The sequence below is a fragment of the Ixodes scapularis genome, unplaced genomic scaffold, assembly GCF_016920785.2.
Source record: "Ixodes scapularis isolate PalLabHiFi unplaced genomic scaffold, ASM1692078v2 PGA_scaffold11__112_contigs__length_91849675, whole genome shotgun sequence".
Taxonomy (NCBI): domain Eukaryota; kingdom Metazoa; phylum Arthropoda; class Arachnida; order Ixodida; family Ixodidae; genus Ixodes; species Ixodes scapularis.
The window spans coordinates 70363222-70387053 of record NW_024609837.1 but is presented as its reverse complement, the minus strand read 5'-3'; the positions used below and the strand labels follow the sequence as shown (position 1 = coordinate 70387053).

The 23832-nt window shown below is 44.9% G+C and overlaps 1 protein-coding gene across 1 annotated transcript in view; it reads right to left on the bottom strand.

Annotated features, from left to right (window-relative positions):
• The window catches only part of LOC8027094 (sodium channel protein para), an 84318-nt gene that overhangs the window by 48374 nt on the left and 12112 nt on the right, over positions 1 to 23832 (bottom strand). Inside the window, exons 8-14 of the mRNA XM_042289002.1 lie at positions 22006 to 22191; positions 12841 to 12848; positions 10682 to 11146; positions 10258 to 10272; positions 8563 to 8586; positions 8177 to 8276; positions 4068 to 4133 (exon numbers count right to left, since the gene is read on the bottom strand). Of these exons, the coding sequence (XP_042144936.1) occupies positions 4068 to 4133; positions 8177 to 8276; positions 8563 to 8586; positions 10258 to 10272; positions 10682 to 11146; positions 12841 to 12848; positions 22006 to 22191 (864 nt within the window). The remainder of the gene's footprint in view (positions 1 to 4067; positions 4134 to 8176; positions 8277 to 8562; positions 8587 to 10257; positions 10273 to 10681; positions 11147 to 12840; positions 12849 to 22005; positions 22192 to 23832) is intronic.

Sequence of the window (23832 nt, the reverse complement as noted above, 5' to 3'; positions counted from 1 at the left end):
TAAAGAAAATGAGACTCGGGGGACGGATTTGCCAACGTACAGGGAATATACGCAAGACACGTACCCTTTGAAAACACCCCGATAAAGAAAAGAGAAGGAAACAAAACAGGGTTTATGAATCCCAAAGAAAGAACCGGCCTCGAAGACAGAGCACTGCGGGCCGTGTTCCGGATCGAGACGAAATAAAACTGTGGATCAAGATTTCTTCCAGTAAAATTTAAATGTATTTTATTGGAGGACAGCACATATTCGGGTTTTAATGTAGATGCCGAAAACTCGTGACCCTAGCCAAGTGCAAAAAACTGGCCAAGGGGCTATATAAGTATTATTGCCAGATATATATCGCCAATGGGTTGTGAGTCTTTCACATGCCTACTCATGAAAAAAAGAGGCAGTAAAGAACGATGAGGCGAAGCTTCAAAAAGATGTGGTAGCAACTTGAGCGACGATTACATTTATCTTAAAATGCTATCTTGCGTACGACGGTTTGATCGATAGGTCAAAATACAGCGTCAAATTTTTAAGTTGTTTCTGTTTTTTTGCTTTCTTCCATTGTTGGTAATGGCACCTGACACTATTGTGTTGGAGTAGGGAAGATTGTTGTATTATCCGCCGCTCTGCCAAGGCCCCTGGCACCATTTGGCAATCAAAACCAAACCGGCAATTCAAAAAACAGAATCACTCCATCACCAGGGCAAAATAAATCCTAGCAGACCTTGCACATGCCTATACAATTCAAACAAAGTATGTAGCAAAACCCACAGTACGCACTAAAAGGCACCTGTGGTACCGGCATGCCAGTATGGGTATTTCTATTTTGATAAAAGAAACACACTCGGGAGACCAAACTGTGGCACGCACAAGCAACAGTACAGTTCAACGGAGTAGAGTACCAGACATTTCTGCACGTGACCCGACGCGTCTTATTCTTTCTAATACAAATATAATACAGGAGCGATTGAAAATGGGGCCAGTTGGTTTATCATCCTTGAATGAACAGCGCTGCTAAGGTTTTAACAGAAACTTTAGGTTGTATATGTACGTCAAAACATCAACGAGAAAGTGTTTAAAAAATGTGTAATAGAATTACTTAAAAAGACACCGCATCACGTGCTACACCTTCTACGTGACAAAGGCCGTAGTGCTGAATTTTCGGCATCACTTCAAGAAGGCCAACATGAGGCATATCCGAAACGAGTTCTGCGTCAGTATTCGGCTGAAGTAATTTTGCTGAGTTGGTTTCGATTGCACAGCAGGAAGTAGAGTTCGTCCGAATGTGTCTCCGCCGAAAATGAGAAACTTAGCTAGGGCTGTTTCACGGTTAGCCTTTGAGTTTTAAACGTGCATCATAGAGAAGTGATACACGTCAGCACGTAGGTACAGCTGCAACGGAAAATAGTTGGGGCTCCAATCCACACTATAAGGGTAGTTGGTCAGCGAAGCTGTGGTATCACCTGCAACGATTGCCTACTGCCCTATACGAACTGCCGCCACCGGTCGCAGCACGCCGCCGCTGGTCGTATTGCCGTTTCTTTTCCCTTTGCCGCTCCTAGTATTCACGCTGCTCCTCGGGAGTCCCGACTATGCGTGGCCTACTCCTCATGGTGCTGCACCAACAACGAATTTAGTTACTATACTCCGTTTTCTCTTACATTGAAGCGCTGCGGATGTTACGAGCCATCGGAGTCAATCGGAGGCCGTGTGAGTGTCACGTGACGTCACGTGAGCGTCACGTGACGCGCGGAACGCGTATCAAGGGCCACGTCCACAGAACAGGATTGGCTAAGATGGCTCGTAGCATCCGCTGCGTCCGGACGTAATTTGAAACGGGGTAAAGGCGGGCTCTTCTTTTATATATGAAAGGCTAGTGACGTCACTCCCTACGCCGCAAGCTGCCGTCGCCGCGGCAGCTTGGCCATCAGTAATCTTCACCGGGAACGGATGCGGTGAGCGCTACGTGCATCGCATTCTTTTCAGCAGCTCCTTATCATTCATTATATGGTTAGGATGTTTGTTTTGTGCTTATTCTTTATTAAAACGAACGTTGTGCTGTATGTTGTATGCGTGGTGTTTGTACTTTTCGCTTCAGTCTTCTGAGGCATTTTTTTCCGTGAGAACGCCGACACGAAAACACACGCGGGGAGAAGGAACGTGCTTCGCATTGTTCGCAGGCGTCGTTATACTCCATTATGCGGTTTGCACTTCACACGAGGGCTTCGAATGACGTCAGCCCCACGCGAAGCAGCTGCAAACCCAATCTTTACCGGAACTCGCTGAAGGGTATTCCTATTGTTCACACGCGCCTTCTCATCTATCATTGGGTTTTGATGCTTGTTTTGTTGGTGCTTGTTCTGTGGTTTTCTTTATTGAAACGGATACTGAGATGTATGCTGTATGCCTGGTTTTAACGGGAGATATGCTGTTTTGCCTTCAATTGCTCGCCGGGAGTTTTTTGCTTACAACGCCAACGACACGAAAAATTTCTTGGCTGGTAGAGGTATACAGATTCGCTATATAAAAAAAAAAAATAAGCACAAGTGACTGACGACCGGAACGCCAAAATCGCGACACGTGGCGCTATTGTTCCCGAGCGCGCCGATAGCGAGAGTGTCAGTCACGTTCCAAGTCTCAACGCGGAAGTGGCTGGCAGAAAGCAGTCCATCCTAATGCTCGCATTTCGAAAGCTATCTTATCCCTCAATTTTCTGCCGGCAACCTCCGTGTTGAAACATGTCATGTGACTGGCACTGTCTCTATCGGTGAATGATCGGGTTGCGATTTTGTTGCTCCGTTTATCGGTCACTTGTGCTAAACGTTTTTTGCTGCAGCTGTACGATGCTCATCCCAACGGGCAGGGGTGAGGATTGAACCCAGGATCTATGGCTTTGTTTTTGTCTGAGTGTCCTCTTCAATCAGTGAGAACCCAAACCCCTGCCGATCGCGGACACAGCACTCGTGACCAACGCGAGCCTCAAATTAAAAGTTTTCAGATGACGCCGAAAGTTCCGCACTATACTTCGTTTCACCTTAAGTCCAGACGCAGCCGACGCAACGAGGTAATGGGACGACTCAAGCAGCGCCAAAAGCGCAAGTCACTAAGCCTTTTATGATTAGTTCAGCGATAATAGAACACGTGCAAATACACGACGAACAGCATGATGGTGCGCTTTGGGCGCTGAATGATTGGTGACGTCAGCTCGTGCCATCACCAAGATACGTGCCATCACCAAGACACGTGCCATCAGCAAGACAAGTACCATCACCAAGACACGTGCCATCAGCAAGACAAGTACCATCACCAAGACACGTGCCACGTGCACGTGCCTTGGTAGCCACGGCAGGTTCGGGTACTTTTTTGTGGGTAAAGTGAAATGGTGGTGGATTATTTTTTTATATTTCACTTGCCTTCCCTTCCTCTTCTTTTCATTTTTGATTTCCCCCTTCCCCCATTTGTCCATTCGCTGTAGTGCGAAAGGAAATATAAACATTTGATTTTACCCTTCTTCACTTGAGGTACAAGCGCTACCGACGCTACGAGCCAATGGGGCAAATAAAGTTTATCGGAAAGCAGAAAATAATGGCTTTTTTATGTTTCTATGCGCATGTTTCTGGCAACTGGTGATATCAAGCACCAATAATGAGTCGTGACGGCCTCTTTTTGGTCTGTGTTTGTGTTTGTGCTGCAACTACTAGCTTGGTCCACTCGGACTTAAGCTGAAACGAAATGTAGCTTGTGCTTACTTGTTTATGTCATGTAGTTTCTTAGTCCCAGTGTCGTTTGATGTTAAAACCTTAGCAATGTCAGACTCTTCATTTTGTCGCAACCATCTGCATGGCCATAATGCCCTAATGTCGACTTCGACTCACTGGCACTACCAAGGTCTCATGCAAGGAGCTCTGGTACCCGTTCCGAACTACGCTAGGAGAACTCTAGTGGGGTGGTGGGGTGCGGGCACCGCACGCACTCGGTCTCCCAAACAGAGCAGACGCATTCAACACTGCACAGGGGTCTCGAGGGGTAGTGACACACACACACGCGGGGGAATGGCACACGGAGTTGATAGGTACCTCTTTCGCTGGCCTTGCTCTGGCGCCCCGCGGCTTGCTCGATGATGTCGTTCAGCACCATCACATCTGCAATGTCACAAGTGGTCTGTCATACATCTGACCATGTCGGAAGAGTTTGCTTATAAACCCACACGCTGCTGTTTACGAACAGGTCAGCGTAGGGCACACCGGGTTTAGGACCCAGCACGTGCGCGAAAGCTGACCAGAGGAAGCCGTCTCGGGGAATGCGTTTGCTCCACAACAACGCACCGGCGACACATGCAGCTTCCATAACACCTCCAAGATAAGATCTAGGTGCGGTTGGCTATACAGAGCGAAAGTTCGTTTGCTTCTTACACAGGGCTTGCGATGATGTTAGAACGCCAAGCTCTTATTGGCTGATAAAAACAATAGTGGGTAGACCTCGAGGCACCTAGCATTGAGGCCTACCCACTATCCTTCCAATCAAAGCCCACCAGAGCTCGGCGTCGTTCTGACGTCACCTCAAGACTTGCGGGAGAAGCAGACGACTTGCTCTACGCATAGTCACCGACAGCCTATGAAAGACATGGCGCGGCGACGGGCCTCGTGCATCTCATCGTATCTCCGCAGTCAATGGGATTGCAGCATCAGTCAATAAGAACCCAGAGCAACAAATTACAAAGAAAGAAGCGTGAAGTGAATGTACCATATCCTGCGTTTTTTCAAGATGTTGGTGACTATATAGACTACTTGAACTCTCTGACGTCACATCACTGCGCAGTCGCTACTGTCGGCAGTGCGCATGCGCAGATACTTGGCCTCGCGTGAATCTGGTTTCTGCGCACTTGCGGTGCCCGCATCCGGTCTGGGCAAACGCGTTCCTGCTGGCAAAGAGCGCGTTGGTGTATTATAGGCCGTCAACTTCTGCCTTTGCCGCCGTATTTATCCGCCCTGGCACCCACTGACCTCAAGCCTTCTTCCTCTCACGAAGAACGCTATGCGCTGCAAGCGTTTACAGTATGGGTCTCAAACTCATTCGAGTGTGGGGGACCAGATACCCCCCTCCCCATCTCAAGAGGACGGGGCCAAAAGGGGTGGGGGGGGGGGCAATATTCTGTTCTTTTCGGGCAAAGAAAAAAAAAAACTAAGCAAAGAAACATAATTCGTGTTTCGCGTTGCAAATCGGACGACTGGCCCATCGAAACTCCAGATATTTTCAATACAAAAAACCTAGTGCTTTCTTTATTTTTTTGAAGCTCATCGTTTTGCCCTCTTTAGCTTTCGTTTGCATATACAACTACTTTGGGCCCACACCTGATGTTATAAAATATTTAAAGCTCCACCATTAAACAGTACTGCCAGTTTTCAATAGAACGAGACCAAGCAAACAGGCACAGCAAAAAAAAAAAAAAAATATTTCTTCATAGAAAGTTTTTGCTTTCCTAAGCATTTTAATAGCAGCATTATAAGAAAATACTTTGATCTTTTAAAGATATTGTCTGACAGCTAGAAGCCCGAGCTGATAGCTTTATCTTTGGCCGTTGCCTCTTCTAAGTAAGATTTTTTTATGTGCCTCTTTGAGAAAGTAGCTTGCACTGGTATACCCTAGTAGTGGTACTGCCTTTCCGGTTCATACACGTGAAAGGGCTGAGAAGCAATACTTTGTCCAAAAGAAATCAAAATACTGCAAAATTCGTGAACAGAGCACAGCTCCTTTTCGAGGGGAAAGCAATCGTATATAAAACTTATTTATGGCGCATGTGGCGCTCTAGACATGGGAACATTTGCTCGCAGCCACGGGGGGCTGGTGGGCCACATGCTAGAGAGTTACGGGCCGCGTGCGGCCCGCAGGCCGTGCGTTTGAAACCCATGATTTAGAGGATGATGAAGAGAACATTGTCGAAAGATGAAACACTTGTTCAGTGCGAAAATGCAGACTTCTTTCGGCCCGAGCATCTGCCAGCTCACCACCGGCGCTCGTGATCGCAGCTTTTTTTATGGTATTAAAACAAATTTTATGAACGCCTCTCGCATACAATTTGGTAACAGACTCGAGTCGAAGGAGATGAAAGATATAGACGTGTACACAAAGCCATACAGCACCTCTGTCAAGTTTAGAATGAACTGCATCCGTTGGAAAACTTTATATGGGAAAAAAAAGCTGTCTGCCAACCTATTTACTAGGGTTGTGCGAATATTCGAAATTTTGAATAGTAGTTCTGAATAATACACTATTCGATATTCGCTTCGAGAAGAACTTCACTATTCGCGTTTTTCAAAGTGTTGATTGCGGTGGGTTAGCCCCTTTTGAGTGCGCTTCTTACCAAGCACTGGTGCACTGCGGAGAAGCAATACCCGCGGAAGCAAGCTCCACGGGTGTTGCTTCTCCACATTACATCGGTGCTCGGTAAGAAGCGCACTCAACGGAGTAACCCGCCGCGACAAACACTTGGAAAAGTATGAATATCGTAGTTGCGTGCTTGGACCATACGTTCAAAGCGAGGTGGTGCACGCGTGCCGGCTGTGTATGAAAATAAATGGAAACTTTGTGAATGTGTATGCTGTAAAACCCTTTATTTTCGGGGCCCCTATTTTTCGCGAATCGGTCACAGAGGACATATCGCGGCCACTAAATTTCGCGAATTCCAGGGACCTGCATTGAAATTCTTTAAGACAGAATTTTTCTCGTGCCTTTAAGTTTCGAAAATTTTTGAATTTGCGAAAATTAAGGGCTCGCGAACATTAAGTGTTTTACAGTATCTACATTGTAGTAAAAAAGATTTAAAATTAAACTGACTGTTTTGCAAGAGTATATGTCGGGCAGAGGTGCCCTTACAACCTGCATTCATCATGCGCGAGTCATTCTTTTTTAACTCGAAATTAAGGAAAGAATATTAAAGATTTGTAAATTCACTAAATTGGGTATATTTGGCCATTTCCATTGGATTCATTTTATTACAAATTTGTTGTTTACTTACCACCCCAAGACATCAGACCTTCTGAGGTCACAGTTCATAAATATAGATAGATTAAACTTGGCTTATAAACGAACAGGTGGAACTACCTTCAGAAGTTTCGCTGGGGTTTTGTCTAAGCATTATGTTTGGTAGTGAAAGGCTTGGAAAAACTATTCGATATTCGATTCGAAAATATTCGGCCAAAACCAATATTCGCTTCGAATTCGCTTCGAACTCAAAATCCACTATTCGCACAAGACTACTATTTACGTTTGTTTTGTAAAGCAATGCTGTGAAACTGAGCGGGCTTGAGATAACAGTGCACGTCGCATGTTAGACAATTGTAGTGGTTGTTTGAATGACAGTGCAGCACCTTGAGATTAATTAACAAATATAGAAAATTTTATGTTACGCTAATGAACGACGATAAAAGTTTGCGTAGTTTTTGCCTTTATATTTTTATAACAGAAACAAGATACCGACATCTGCTTTTTGGTACCTATTTTAGAGTTCTTGAAAACATAAGCCAAGCTTGATCGCGCATACCCGGTCTGTGGAACTTCGTAGCCGTCGCATAATTTTGCGTTCACCTCTTGTCCTTACCGAGTAGACGAACGTTTCATCATGCAAGTAGTTTTGTATATTCGTGCGTTAACAACTTGCGAAACATGGATTCATGCTCTTCGGCTAAATGTGCTGCGTGCTGCTCAGTTGTGGACAAAAACGACAATAGTCCCTAAGAGCTTAAGGAACACAGGGGCGACTTAGTGCAAGGATGTCCACGCCTCTTGTCTTGTGAATGGTTCTTCTGTATCCTTATCGGCAAATGTCGAAATCTGGCTGGTTGCGGATCTTGAGCCATTAGTACCTACAGAGTGCGTCAAAGCGTTTGCTTGGCCTCATGATATCACCAGGTCTACTAGCACGACGAAGTATCTCTTAAACTTACCTTCAACACTCGCGTACGCATGTTGCACACACTACTGCCGATCTTTGTAACCAGGGTCGGCGAAATTGCATTCAGTCCTTCTATGGACTCTGACCGCTTAAGAAACTCAGAGCGTAACTTTGTGGATATGGAGGGATAATACGATGCTCGGCACTTGGCGTGCCCCGAGTTTTTTAAGTTGGCAATAATCAAGAAGTATTTTTTTTTCTGATATAGCGTACATGCAAATCAAAGGGACTTGCCTTTCATGTCTACGAGGCCTTGCCTCTGCGACGGCTCGACAAAAGGGTTGTCTGGTTGCTTCTTGACAGCCAGGCATTCCTCTCCATCCAGAGGCATGTCCTGTGGTGGGAAAGATGTGGACGAATTTGTGTGCATTAATTTCGGATTGATCTATCTTTTCACGTGGATCCACGTTTATCACGCTTGCACGTTCATTTTGCTGAAGTCCCCCTATTGGCGTCATAACCTCAGTATAAAATGATGAATATCGGAATTACTGTTTAATATGGTACAGTTGAAGTGAAATAGTGTATTGTTTTAGACATGGTGATGCACAAATGTGGATTATTTCTAATATAGAAAGACATCAAAGTGGGTTACATGGTAAGCCCGTTACTATCACAACCCATTCAACTTGAAGTCCGGTGTGCTAAGCAGTTCTAGGTCATCGTTTTTGTTGTTTTATTTTATTCAGTTTTATTCGCAAGTGAAGACTGACAGACATACTACATCGTTAAAAGTGCGCACGCATAATAAATTTTTAACTTGGTATGACAGCATTCATGACCTACAAGCCAACGAAATGAAATGGGTTTTGCTAACTAGTGCTTTCCTATGCTTGGGGACAACCTTTCTTGGCAATAAAGCCAACGCTTTGGGCATTTTTGCTCTCTCGAGCCCATCGAACGCAAATTTCAGTTCTGCTCGCTCGGTCTTCACTTGTTCGAGAATGTCAGAAAAAGTTTTCCTCGAGATTAGAACCCTTTTTTCAGTTGTCGGAAATTGTTGCGAACTATAATAAAGTTAAAAAAAAGTTAAAGCAACGATGCAAGTATGCTTGTTATATCGGTGAAAAAGAATATGGAGGGACATCCACAAACCCGTATCTATCCAATGGTTTGAAGTTGTCTTTTTTTTTTTTTTGCCCCTACTCTACGCGGTTACACTCGTTGTAAAAAAGTTGTTGTGCTTCTAATTTTGCGGCTTTTTTTGTTGGGTTCTGAACAATGGCTAAATAAAAAAGTATAACCAATGCGCAACATTCATTGCTCATGGCACCCCAAGAAACAGAATGATGTGGGACAAAACCAGAGTGCCATGCAGAGCATGCATCTAAAGCATGACTGTAATTGGGCAGTTCTGAAGCTTTGTTTTCATGGACAGCACAGTGGTAGAAATGACTGCTCCAGATGTGGTGTTTCAGCACGAACTGCCCCTCCCTCCCGTCTTCATTGACTCTATATTCTGTAATTTTCACTTCAGCATTCTTGACCTACCAAAGTTTATTCACTGCAAATGATTATACCTATCTGCAAGTGCACTATGAATGGTGTGAAAACGTGAACGCAAGCTGCATTGTGGCACAACTCAAGACCAAAAAACGTGTAGCAACGACAAACACGAAGCAAGTGTGGTGGACGCCCAAGAAAGATATTGCTGGTGTTCGTTCTGTGCTACGAAGAAGGTAGGAAGGTGTCAGGGTGTGTTACGGCAGGTGCTTCAATAAAGAATAATCGGCTAAATCACAGAACAGCAGCCATGGTGTTCTTTGAATACATAGCTTATTCAGTATACTATTCCTAAAAAAAATTCTTTTTTTTAAGGATAACGTTGGCTGACGTCCCGAGATCTAGCAGGGTATTGGTTTATCCCGTCTGTCCTTTCTTGCTAGTTCACTGGTCTCAAGTTGAATCCATGCTAGTTGCTCTTCCCAGGTTCTCTCGAAGCGTTTAAGAAATCTATTGCCCATTTCACCTTATCAATGACCAACGGATCTCCCACATGAAGGTAGACACGAAACGTGTAGGGAGTATGTGCGTATGGGTAGAAATTTGTTCTGATTCCTCGACTAGTTCGGGCAACTGTGAACTGCGCTAACACGCTCATTTGCAGGGGTCGACCGGCAAATCTAGCCGATGAAGACAGCGACGCAACACATTTGCGTCAGGCTATGGGATGCTGCGGCAACACTTCATAGCTACCAACGCCGCAGCGTCAGCGAAGACACGAGTTCCAGCCGAAATGCTGAGGCAGTATTGGTGTCCAATATGTGTCCTGAGCTGGACGCTTGTCGGTGACGCGAAATTTTCAGAGCTACGACACTGCCATCTATATACTCCGTTTCACATTAAGCCTGACCGTAGCCGACGCTACGATTCGGTTCAGCCAATCAAAAAGTGCGAAAAGTGTATCGTCACGGCGTGCGTTCGTCGTCTTGCTAGTTTGTTATTGCCGGATAAACCAATCATGCAAAGAAAAAAAGCCCAGGACCACGGGGCTTGCACCTTGCGTGACTTGTTCAGCCGGGAACACCAAACGCACAAAGACGATGGACTACGTGACAACCACTTTTCGACGCAATTCAGCTCAATCGTTGCGTCTGGTGCGGACGGACGTGGAGTGAAACGGACAAAAGGAGGTGTTGGTCAGTGCCAAGGTGAAATGGAGTGTTTCCGTAGCAGGCTTGGCAGGGCGGGGTAGAGCGAGCGAGTGAGAGAGAGAGCGAGAGAGAGAAAGAGGCGAACGGAAAGAAAGTTGGAAAAGAGTCGAGAGAGAGAGGAGATAAGAAAGGCCCGAGAGACCTCGTAGTAGTAGCATCCTTGCAGGTTTCGCGAGCGCGAGCGCAGCTGGCTCTCCTTGGTGAGTGCTCCCGCAGCGCCACCAGCGCCGGCGCCCCGGCAGAACAGGTCACCGGCTCCGTGGGAGGTGTACGACAGGCGCGACGAGTGGGAGGTGTAGCTGGAATGTCGCGACGCCAGGCTGGCGTACATGGGCAGCAAGATGGCACCCCCATTGTCCTCGGACATGGGCGTGACGGCGTTGCTGTCGTCGGCGTACGGCAGGTGTTCTTGCGCGTCCCTGTAAGTCTGCAGGACGAGGGGCTTGCGATCGCCCAGGCGGCGTCCGTTACTGCGCCAGCTCACGCTCAGCTGACTACCACGGCTGCCCCTTCGGAGGTTAAAGGGCGAGCCGGGTAGGCTCAGGCTGGCCTGTGTGTGGGGGGAGCGTGTGTTGGAGGTGGACAGACGTTTAGGGGAGGGAGTGAGGTGACAGGATGGAGAGGAGGAAAAAAAGAGGGGAGAGAAAGAGAGACAGAGAAGCAGGGAGTCAGATGCGTGGATAGCACTGGCCTTGGCGTTACCTCCTGGATTGTGCTTTGGTGAGAGAGTAATTTAGCGGCCATCTTCCTGCTGCCGATACCACGCTCATGACCGCCGTCTTGGCGTCAGGAGTTGGTGGATAATACTCGGAGTAGACCCTTTTTAAAAGTTCATCAAGTGACTCGGGCAGCCAACATAATTTGGTCATCGCTTCCTGGGCGAAGCGTGCGATTTGATCCGAGTCCTTGCCGGGCGTTGACGCAGCACTGGGGCTCAAATGTGAGACCAAGGTGCATTCCCTAAACTATGGCGGCCTTGGATAATCTGCACAACAGCTACTGGAGGGCGGGAACATTTTGAAAAGGGTATATTTTGGTGCGCGTAATCTGGTTGATTTGAGGCTTTCGTTTTAGAAGAACCTGGGCGCCCGAAGCATAATCCAGGAGATATGTAGAGGTCAGTGGTGGGAAGCAACGACACAAATGACTTTTTCATCTTCCCCGAAGTATGTGTATGTGTGTGGGTGTGCGCGCGCTAGGAGAGTGAGCGCAACAGAAGAGAAGCGGCGGGTGACAGCGTGGTATGCAATGAAAAAAAAAAAAACTACTGCCAACATCAACAAAAACAGATTGAACAAAACTGCTGGCTTTTTTATTGCTGTTGCTATAAACTGTGAATGGTGGACTTGGGGTCTTAAGTTGCTCTGCGGGTGGATGCTATCCAATTTTATTTAACACATATTTAGTTGATACCAATTTGTGGCAAACGCAATGAAGGTTTTGCCCAGCACGGGAAGCAAACTACAGATCGATGTACTCACTGCCAAGCTATCTGCCAAGATGGGCTATTGCACAAGTTTTTTTAGTGAAAGTGTGCAAGAGGTCCTCAATAGGCTCTTGCGGGCTCCTATGACTCGTGAACGATGGCGTGGAAAGCTATTGTAGCTCTTGGACTCAGCATTTATTGAGATCATTATACGGTTCGAATGAAAGCACATTAGAAATAATTTTAGCCAGCAACAACATATTATCTCAAGTATTGAACGTTTTAAAAGCAATTGTCAAGGAAATCAGAAATAAAAAGCACCCCTCTGCGAATCGCCAAAATTAGTCTAGTTAAAAAAAAAGAGAAAAAGAAAAACAGAAAAAGCCTTTATCAGGGAGACATTAAATTTCTCAGAATAGGTTTGTATAATCCAATTATCCAGCTGTACGAGCACGCACACTCACACACACGCATACACACTTTTCTTTTGTTAAACCATGGCCAAAATCTTTCCATATGATGCCGCTACCCTTCCAAGCCGTATTCAATCACATGTGGACATAATTCATAAGAAGTGTTTGTATCAACTTTCTCGCAACCAGAATCATATTCTAATCAAAAGCTGTGGTGTCTTTAAAACATAGCATGATAGGAATCTAAGAAACTCAACCCAGAGTAAAACGGGGAAGGAAGGTAGCACGTGTGAAACATAATGCGAAAACGATGCTGGTTCTACGCTAACTAGAAACGAATATATGCAGGATGTCTCTCTACTCCATCTATCGGATCTACGATGGATTCCATCTACAAGGATGAACTCCTTCTACTAGTGTACTGGCCTGGGGAGGGACTGGAGCCTCGATGACAAAAGGAACTACTTCACTCGAGGAGATCCTAGTAAGAGGGAATAAGACCTGCCTCAAGTCGGAACACGAGGCCCCCTGGTGACTACGTGGCGAAGGAGGGTTGACACGTCGAAGACGACGACGGCGTGGGCGTCGAAACATTATCTCGTTACTTACCGGAAGGGCGAGGAAAAGAAGGGGGACCAGTGTCGTCTGCCTGTTCCCCGAACTCGCACCGCGTGTGCGACCGTGGTGCGGGGGAGTCAAAACGCCATCGTCATCACCTTTTCCCATTTAGTGATGCGCTGCAAGAACATCCGGGCAACCTGGGGGCGTTGAGCAAACATGCGGGGAAGGAGAACAGACAACCTCTGCCAGGTTGTGAAGCGGTTCAGAGGCCGGCACAAAAAGAAAGAAGATAACAACAAAGGCTCGTAACACGCAGCTGCCGCGGAACGCGCTCAAGAGGGAAGGGTACCTCAGAAGCCGGGAAGCACATTGAGTGAGGCGACCATTTGTCCGAAGAAAATCCAATTAGGCCGCAGTTGTCCTAAGCACGCGTGCACTGTCGTCTCTCGTTGATATGAACGCATAGATTGCAGATAACAACTCTTCACTATGCTCCTTTTATGAAACAACGGGGTGTAAGAAGTTACTTCATACGCGACAGCAGTGGGTCTAGATGGTGATAACTTCGGCAGGACTTCTGACCTGTGTTTCGACTTTCGCCTTCCGTCACGGAAAACCACCTAGAATATTCAAAGCCCGGGAACAACCTCCTCCACCTCCTTGCAACATCATCATGACACTCGGATGGTTTTGTTGGGCACAGAACCTACAGGGCAATGCGCCGAGTGGCCTTCGGCGCATTGACTGGATGCGAAAGAGATCAGCGCTGACGAAGCGCTCGTGCTTGACCGGTAGTTACGCTCATTTCATTGTCACGACTTCGAAATGCTAGTGCACTGTCTTTGATTATTCTAGGTGGTGTTGGTCGTGGGAGGCACTCTCCCGAGGTCTGAACGTGCTTCGCGGAGTACAACTGTACTTTTTTGGGGAAGGTGGGCAGGTGGTAATCTTTCATTCAGGGTAGTATATGCGCACGCCACTACGATACACAATTATTGCGTCGTACCGCAGAGAGGTGAAAACAAAAACAAGGAAAAGTTTCTATGCTCGAAAAAAACAACAAAAAAAAAAACGGGAAGGTATGGTTAATGCGCTGCAGACTAGTTTCACGCGGAAGAAATGCAGCCGTGCACTGAGATGAAGAGGAAAGGGAAGAAATGCTCAAGCACGTATTCAGAAGAAGCAACATGCTAGAGTAAAGTTTTATATGTACTGCAGGGGAGATAAATTGAGGTAAGCAGCGCCTGTATGGTGATGAAGTGAGAACCGACACAAATGGCATTATGCATTATAACGAAAGAGAAAGGGGGAATAAAGCGACATAGTCCAGGGAAGCAAGGATGGGAAAGTGCAGTTGCATGACAGGGGCAGCCTACAGCTTGAAAGAAACTGCAGTTACTGGCTTGAGACAAGAAAACTGAAATCTTTACTTCCTTGTTATTTCTGTAGTTACACTGCATAACATAGTATCCACACAAATTGGTGCTTTGTCACAATTTACGGAAACAAGTGAAGCGTTATACTGCAAATTGGTCTAAGTGGTCGCACATGGGAATATTCCACCGCAATAAACTCTGGAATATTGTAGTTTTCTAGTACAATAAATCATGTCGGTGATTGCATAATTTGGGCTATATGAGTTTTGTTGTGCACAGAACCTACAGGGCATTATACAGCATTATAGATTAGATTTAAATCATCCACAGGTTTCTTGTTGGTGTTTAGATAGCGATTTCGTAACTTCAAATAAGCACGACACTTTAATTTGAAACTGTTTCGCGGGTGGCAGAAATACCTCTATCAACCAATCGAATCGTACAGTTTGGGAACGTGTGGCTTGCAACTAAAAATTGATAAATCGAAGAAAACTTGGCACAAAAAAATTTCTGTGCCAGTGGCCATGACTGCTGGAATAAAGGAATCTCGGAAAATTTTTAAAGTAACCAACTCTACAAATTATTACAGAAAGTATAATTATTACAAGATGCAACCGTTTTCGTAAACCCATGCTATGAGAATACCGTGTAGGAGAGCTTTCTGGTTAACGAAAACTGAATTGCTGATAATCAAACCTCCGTGTGAGAAAATTTATAGTTTTATTTGTTTTCATACAGCAATGCATTCATATCAACGAGATACGATGGCACACAGATTGGCTTGCAGAAAACGCACGGCGTATTTTGAGAACCATGACAGAAGTTAACGAACAAAAACGGTAGATAGTGTGATGTTTTAAACTCTACAGAAAGCGTCTGATTATGTTCATGCTTGAAGGTACATGCGGATTGTCTTCACTTTAAAGGCCGACGTACAGCCTATTTCACTTCTGCAAGGCAGAAAATTTGACTTTTTCATCCTCGCCCAAACTGCGAGGGTAGCGAAGAAGGGAAAGAAGAGATACAGAGAGAAGGGAATCGCTAAGAGGATGAGATCCTAATGCTCTACTAGGGTGAACACATTTCACTCCGCTTATTTGCATTAGAGAACGCGCCTGCAGCGCCCAATCCTCCCCTAGCGATGCGTGCATCTCGCGTCTCGTAGAACGCATGCGCATCGCGCAGTCTACGCTGTGGCGGAGTCACGCAGCGCCGATGGAGACGACACAAACGGTTTGCCGCGACAGCGGAGATGGTCGTCGCGATTGGCGCCCGAGATGCGCACGACGATAGACGGCGGTAGCCACCGCCCCCAATTCAAAAGGAGAAACCCCAAGGCTGATATGCATCCAGCCGTTCTAACTGCGCCAAGCCTCTCCGCTCCAAGGCCATTAGATTGTCCCCAAAGTAAGATGTATTCCCCTAGTAAAGTCTTTTAGAAGAACCATTAGGTGAGGACGTGGAAAAGAGGAAAATATAATATGGGAGGAAGATGTGCAGGTTAATGTGGGAAAGGCGAAGTGTACGTCGGCTTTTAAGCGAATTCAGCAAGAACAAAATAGACTGAAGCCCTGCATTTTTTGCAGGATTTTTACTAAGGCACTTGGAAACTTGGTAAACGTAATCGGTTTGTTCAACAATCAGATATCATGAAGCCTAGGAAACCTAGGTAATTCAACTCTAGGCACAAGAGAGCAAACACACAAGCATTCATGCCAATTTAAGGAAACAATAACGACCAGGTTATCGCCTGCTGAAGGTACTGTTCCCTCTTAAGGAAGCCGAGGCAAGCAAACGTAATATCACAGAAGCGGCAAAGGCACCGGATACAACAGTTTTACAAGCGCAGTCAAGTTTGGTAGATTGGTGACTTTCCACACAGCCGTTGCACAGGGGGTGCTGCTTGCATTGCAACGGGTGCTGTTGCACGCACGGAATCTGTGGCCGGTTGAAGTTGAATACAGCAAAAAATGACGTCACACAAAAAAGCGCAAAAAAAAAAGTTCGAGAAAGCAGAAAAAGGTCTTGCAAAAAGAAGAAGGTCGTAGGCACAAAAATGCTGGTCTTTTTGAGACTGGCACCACAAAAATAGACCAAGAACTCATTTCAAAATATAGGGCAAAAAGGATGTGCCTCCACACGATAATTGTGCAACATGCGAAAAAAAAAAAGAACTTTGCTGCAGATGTGAATAAGATCACGTTTCTAATTTCGTTCGCTGGACTAGCCGATTGAGTGCAAACAATTCAAAATTTGATTGAACAGTGATGTTTAATCGCTGTAGTGATTCAACCACAGTAACTCAATTCTTATTTTATGATGAACCTAAAAGAAGTTTCTGCCTAGCAAGAGTTAAAGAGACAAATACATATATTGTTATTTGAAAACACCGTGATGCTCAAAGAAATTGACATCGATTGCATATATGAACGGGGAAAATAGAGTTTTACAAGGAGTTTATTTTCTCAAAACCTGAGTCGTGAATTTCTAAAGAGACATTTGTTCACGTCGTGTGTAGACTGTTGCAGCAATTAAAAAAGCAAAAGTTCGCTTAATTTTTGAGGAAGCAATCCAATATAATGACAGGCTGGCAGACAGACAGTTAACAGCACAAGCAGGAGGGTGGTCAGAAGCTCTCAAGGCACTCAGGCAATGCAGCAAGCACATGCACTAAATGGGAAGGCGTCTAAGCGCCTGGCAAGGACGCATCTCTTCCGAAAATTCTGTAGGGCGGTTCCACGAAACGCCTTTTCTTTTCCGGCAAGCCGCCTTCCGCCATGTTGATGAACAGCATCAGGCACCTTAACAATCTGTTTTAGGTAGGGCTTTGTTATTTTCAAAGTTTTTGGTGTTAATGAAACGAGGAAGCATGACGAGTAGCTCCGTCAATGACAAAGCTCAGTAAGTACGTTCGGTGATGTATTTCCATTGCATAAATTCAAGTTTATGTTGATTTGTTTCCTTTCAGAGTCGCCCGGTAGGCATGAACTGGGGTCTTTAGGGTTGCCGGAGGATGACTTTTCGAATGCCGGCTCGTGTTAATTTTTAATAATGACTGGTATGTAGGAAACTCGAGCACCAGATAATGCTCCTTTTTTTCGCTGACTACTCCGGCAGACGCGGTCGAGTATTACGCTAAAAGACTCGACCGAGCTGGACAACACGTTTTCCGCGCATAGAAAGACGAAATACTTCGGAAGTTCGTCAACATAGTGTCTGGCGAGATTTTTGAGCCGGAAGTGCGTCACGTGAAACCGCCCTTTTGTCTAGGGGAACAAATCAGGTGGGACACGCGAGCTAGTAAATTCCAGGCGGTAACTTGGCAAGGCTCTCGCGGACAGTGCTGCTAGGGGCTCTATTGCCGGAGACCTCCTAGTGCGGTCAGACTGTTACTAAACTATCGGAGAAAGACGAAGATAGGGGAAGAGAGCGTCAAAGAGCTCATTCCTGAGCCGCTCTGGGACAGGACAGCTACAGAAGAAAGCAACGGCAGTCGGAACAATCCTCTAATTCCATGGCAGTTGGGGCATCTATGATGCTTAGGGTTGGGAAACTATAACGAGTTGAAGGGGCAGAGCTGACCATCTGCGACCAAGGGTTGACTCTACTATCGAAGTTCCTACAGACGTCTACGTCTCCGGGCTCACGGATCACTTCTAGCCGCCCACGCACGTACGAGAAAGAACCGCTGCAGGCACTACGAATCTTTTTTGTTGAGACCAGCCTCTAATGACAGGAAGCTTTGTTTCGTGCATTTTCGAGAGTAGATCGTTTGTTCGGTCCTGTTGCAGCAAACCCAGAATCAGAAAGTTCTAGTCATTCGAGGCTGGTCGGTATCTAAAAACGGCACCACACTTGGAGGAAGGACTATAAGTTGTAAACAAGGTTCCCGCTGCACTCTATGCCGTTCACTAACAACACTAAGAAGCTTGCACAACGTTCTACTGGACAGATGCCTACATAAGACGAGAAAACAAAAAAAAAAAAACTCTATAGCCAGACCAGTCAAAGATTATATGTCTCTAGACAACACGAGGGTGAGTGGGGAAAGGGCAAATAAACAAAAACAAAAACCAAACAAGAGACTGATTACAACGACAAAATCAGGCGGAAGTTGAGGGAGGGGGATGGGGTAGCTCCCGCAAAAGCAGAGCACCGCCTCCCCTATACTCACAAAAGGACTGCTATAACGCCGTCCTAATATCTGCAAACAAACGAGAATTTTGAACCCACGCATTGGTCAACAGGGGAGGGGACCAAGGCACGTCTGCTTCTCGATCGTCGCATTGTTACTGTTTACACCGCCTTCATTGGGTAGCGAGTCTTTGCTCCTATATTCGGGAAGGGCATTTCACATTTTCTATCCCAAGAATAGTCGGACATTTGATTATAGGTGCTTGTGTTTCGTGTCGTCCGTGAGTCTTAACCAAGAGTTGACAGTAGCAGACTAAAAATGCATCTTTTTTTACCTTATTTTTAAGGAAGCAACTGAAGCATACTGAAGTAAGAACAATTCAGACACAAACGTTTGGAAATTATTCAACAGTTCAAAATGAAGCAGTGCTGATCTAATCAGGAACCTTCCATGCAACTGTTAGTGCCCCTTGAAAAACTGCCTACCGCCGTTGTTATCTGTTAATTGTCTAAGCTGAGTCCTTCGAGGCCTATCGACACATAACATGTTTTGAACTTTGTAAAAAAAAAATGTTTGGTTAAGAAATTTGTCCAGGTTTAGATCGCCTGTACAATAAAAAGTTAACATTGAAATAGTTAACCTTCTTCAACGGCAAATCGTTATTTTTTGTGCCTACAACAGATGATGAGTTCTTAGCCGAACGCACTGATCTTGATTATAAAGTAATCACTTGTTTAAGGTTTTCTCGCTACAGTCCACAATATATTGATTACCCCTTTTTTTAGTCAAAGTGTAAGCATATTTGGAAGGAAGTTTTTTTGGTAGTTTTTATTGTGTGTTGCGTTTCTGAGAGGTTGAAAGAGTGAAATAATCCTCACTTAAACACTTTTGTGTTGCAGAACAAGTGAGTAATTTTTGCGCTGAAGCTCCTTGTTAGTTTTTGGACACACTTTGAGAAACTGCGTTAAGATATCTCTTTGTCATATTAGAGAATTTTTAATTGTGCGTTTTGTTCGGACAGTGTTTCTTTCTGACATAAGGTTTGCCACAAATAGATCAAGTAATAATCTGTTCCATCAAAATCCTTTTAAATCATTGTTCCCACGGCAAAATATTGGCCAAGCATCTAAGAGCACTAAAATAAAGCAACCTTTTTGACCAGACATGTTTGGATTGGGGCAGAAATTTTTTGGAAATCTGGAGTTCCTGAGTTTTTACCCGACCAGTATATTGATATTGCTTAGTGCTACCCTCACCTAATGTATGTGTGGTGGGGTTTATGAACACTTGCTCTCAAAAGGCATTCTCTTGGGGCTTCTTTTATTAAAATTGATGTTTTATAAAATAATTTTCAAAGGTAGTCGGCTGGTTCAGGTATCCACCAGAATAACCCATATCTTAATAAAGCTCACATTTTCAAGAAGTAGTCCAGCATTCCAAACATTCCTTAATGAGTCAATGTTTGCTTGAAAGAATAAGGCTAGCACCATCGAGAAGCAATGCAGGAAATCTAGCAAAAGTCTTACATTAAGATTTCTGCCAATGACAACATAACAATATAGATGTAGGTCACCGCAATTACTCAGCATGTCGACCAATTGTTATATAATGATTATAGCATTCTATGAGGGTAACATATAAGGGTAACATGTAATATACTTGTGGAATTCTGTGATCTTAGCAATGTACAATGAACCTAAAATTTTAGATGACGCCTTTAACCAATACTTTGTGAGAGTTCTGCTTATTCCTTTCACAATACTTTGTGAGGTAGCAAGAAAGGTACCTCAGAAGGTTCACTGGACCTTTTTGAAAGCAACATGAACGCTTGAGAGGACAGTACGTGTCACTTGCCACGTACCATTCCTCAATTACATTTAAAAACAATAAATATAAAAACAAATGACGCCCATCGTGAGGCAATATGTCTTTCTAGTTTGTACTGTCCTATGTTCGTGAGGGCTTTTGTGTTGCAGTTTTGAATGCAGTGTGCATAACATATTGGTTTATAAACACGAAAATGGTGTCCTGCGTTGTTTCTCGAGCGTTAGCGTTGGGAGGGAGGCTGAAGTGCTAGAGCCATCTATGCTGAGAGAGTTCGTCTTGTTTTTGATTGAGCCATTGATCTTGCAAAAGGAGATCCGGTGCATTGTGGCAGTTTGTATGTTATTAATCAAATCCACTTCCCTAGTAAGCAGGTGCCATGAGCCTAAGACAGTACACATATACAAGAATAGCTCGTGCAAGGTAGAGCAAGGTGCCGCATGTTTACGACATGTTCAAAGTCCGGTTATGTTACGTTGGGCGGCATGGAACATACTTATGTCCTTTACACAGTTGGCCAGACCTGACATGTCAGTCTCGATTGAGAATTGATTAAGCTGTGCTATGCATGGATATTTGATGTTAGCTTGGTATGGTATTATCACTTACGCTCGTGGTTAGCTAAAGGCATTTAGGTTGACTTGTCTAGGCAATATTAGCATTTACTGCAGGTACCTACTATATCTTAGGCACGTATTACCTGAAAGAAAGATGCGTCCAATCATGTAATGGGTTGGCTTAGATTTTGTCAGGTTTAACTTAGATTATAAATTAGGTTTATAGCACGCTATATGGTGTTAGTCTATTTCAGAGAAGGTTCAATTAGATTAGAATAAGTAACATACAATAGGTCACATCGAGGTCCGGTCAGCGTAAAATCAGGTGTAGTTATAGGCAGTCTTTTTTTGTTTGGTTAGGTAAGGTTCAGTTTAGCTACTTCATTCGGTTAGACTAGACGGCGTAAAGTTACAATAAGTTATGTCGGGTAAGGTCAGCATGAGGTCAAGTAAGTGGCGAAATCTAGCTTGGTCCTGTTCGGTTAGATTAGGTCCCTCAAGCTTGGATCAATTTAGACGACATAAAGTTATTATAGGTCATGTCTGGTTAGGTCAGTATGGAATCAAGTACGTGGCAATATGTAGCTTGTACTTGTTAGGTCAGGTTGAGCCAGGTCATTCGAGTTTCGATTAGACTGGACGACGTAAAGTTAGGGTATGTCATGTAGGGTCAGGGTGATCGTTAGTTCAGTTTTCCTTTAGGTTCGGAGGTTGCCAAGAAAAATAGGCTGCTACACTTGTTTGAGCTTATGTCTAGAAGCCGCTGACACTACGGCGTAATAGAACCAACCAAGCAACGTTCAAAGCGCAACTCACTAGGTCTTTTCTGATTATTATTGGCTCAGCGACGATAGAACACGTACAGAAACACGACGAACACCATGATCGTGTCCTTTTGATGCTGTCTGATTGGTTCCATTAGTTCGTAGCTTAGGCCGCGCTTGGACTTAGGGTGAAACAAAGTATAGGTCTCGGTGCACGAACTCTCCCTCAGCGTAGAAGACCCTGGCGGCGTGCGGAGAAGGGAGGTGAGGGGCGGGGATTACCTTGCGCACCTTAGAGTTGGCGGCGGAGCGTGGACGGGGGTCGGGGTAGCAGAGGTCGTCTTCCTCCTCGCCCCCGGCGCTCCTAATGCTCGCCCGCTCCCGGAGGTCCTTGGGATCCTCAGCGCCCCGGTCCTGACCGACAAAGAGTTCGTACGACCTGCACGAGAACTCGGACGGGCTCTTGACCAGCTGGCCGTCACCGCTGCCCGTGTCGTGGGGGCGGCCACCGCCGGCTGCCAGTTCGGCGCGGGCCTCTTCTTCCTGCAAGGAGGCCAGAGAGAGAAGGAAGAAGTCAGAGAAGTAGAACCTTGATTTAAGAGAGGGTGCAACTGAAACAATTGTACACCGTTGGCAAGTTAATAGCAGGCGCCTGCTATAGGCTGTTACAGGTTTAGAAGAGGACAAACTGATACCGCGGAGCCCACCACTCTTTCCACTTCAGCAGGGGGAATGCTGGTGAGAGGGAGAGGTAAGAGGAGTAAACCCTCAATTATAACGAGCAGAGAGCTTGGTAGAGGGGCCTGACTTTCTATTCTAAACCTGCGACAGACTATAGACACACGCGTAGATTGCATGGCGAAGCCAGCAAGAAGAAACAATGGCCGCTTTTTTTTTTCTTCTTAAATTTCAGCACTTGCCATAAAATCCTACTATTGTAACGGGAAGTCGTCACTGAGAGGAGTAAACAATGTGGTGATGTTTGGTGCCAGTCAACATACTGTCTGAGCGAAATGCGTATACACACCGATGCCGTGTTCGCGCTAACAATGTCGCGCAGTGTACTTGTCAAGAAAATATATTGACGAAGTTTCTTTTTTCTGTTTACTGGCTTCAAAAGTAATAAAGTCCAGTAATTCTTTAGTTTCTAAAATCTAACGAAGCACGTACATCGTTCGCCGCTAGTCGCTGGAAAAGTAATTATGAACCACAAGTCGCAATACGCTAAATAACAAAGTACCCTTAATCATTAAAAAATAATCTAGATACTTTTACCAGTGACAAGCTCGCAAATAAAAAAATAATTAAATACCATCAGCTCAAAAGTACCGAACAGTATTACTATTTGCTCATTGAGAGAGTAGTTAAATACCTTTATTCGTTACTTGCTCTAAAACTAAGTATTGTACTCATGACAAACTTAAGAAAGTATATTACCCTTGCGCTCAAAATCACAAAGTAGCCCTACCTTTTAGTCAATCAAAAAGAAATTAAGTACCGGGACATGTTACTCACTTAATAAGTAATAAGGTACCTTTACTTGTTGTTACTTGTTATCAGGTCTCAAAAAAATTTCGCTACTCTTTTAATTACTTTTGAAGTCGGAGTAGCCGGTCGCCGAAGCGAAACTTAGAAAAACAAATGTTCCATCTAATTGGCTGAGAAATCAGCCGCACAAACCTGCTCGGGTTTTTGTTTGTTTTCAAAATTGCGAGGGGCAATTAGTAGGAACGGCGGGGTGTTGCTGACATTTCGACGAAGAGGCGCCACCGTGGTATACAAAAAAAAAAAGGGGAAAAAAAAAAGACAAGATGTTTTTGCTTTTTTGTGGCTTTTCTACTATTCTGACAAGATCACCAGCACGCTCTTCAACATCGACGGCTCAAAAACTTTGGGTACAACTTTCATTGTCTATCAGTCGATGTTTAATCGTAACGCAAACACTTTAAGACACGGAGTGAATACAGGATTTGCGTATTACACGTTTCCCAGAAAGAGAAACTGAAAAACGCAAATTTGCTTTGTTCAAAATTAACGATAATACATTAATTGTTCTTGGTTGCAAAAGGATGCTAAGACTTCACTTAGTTATCGAAATAAGTGACGATGTACCAGTAACATCCTAATTTAAAATGCACTGTGTATACCCCTTCGCGTAAAACGGCCCTATGACGGCGCGA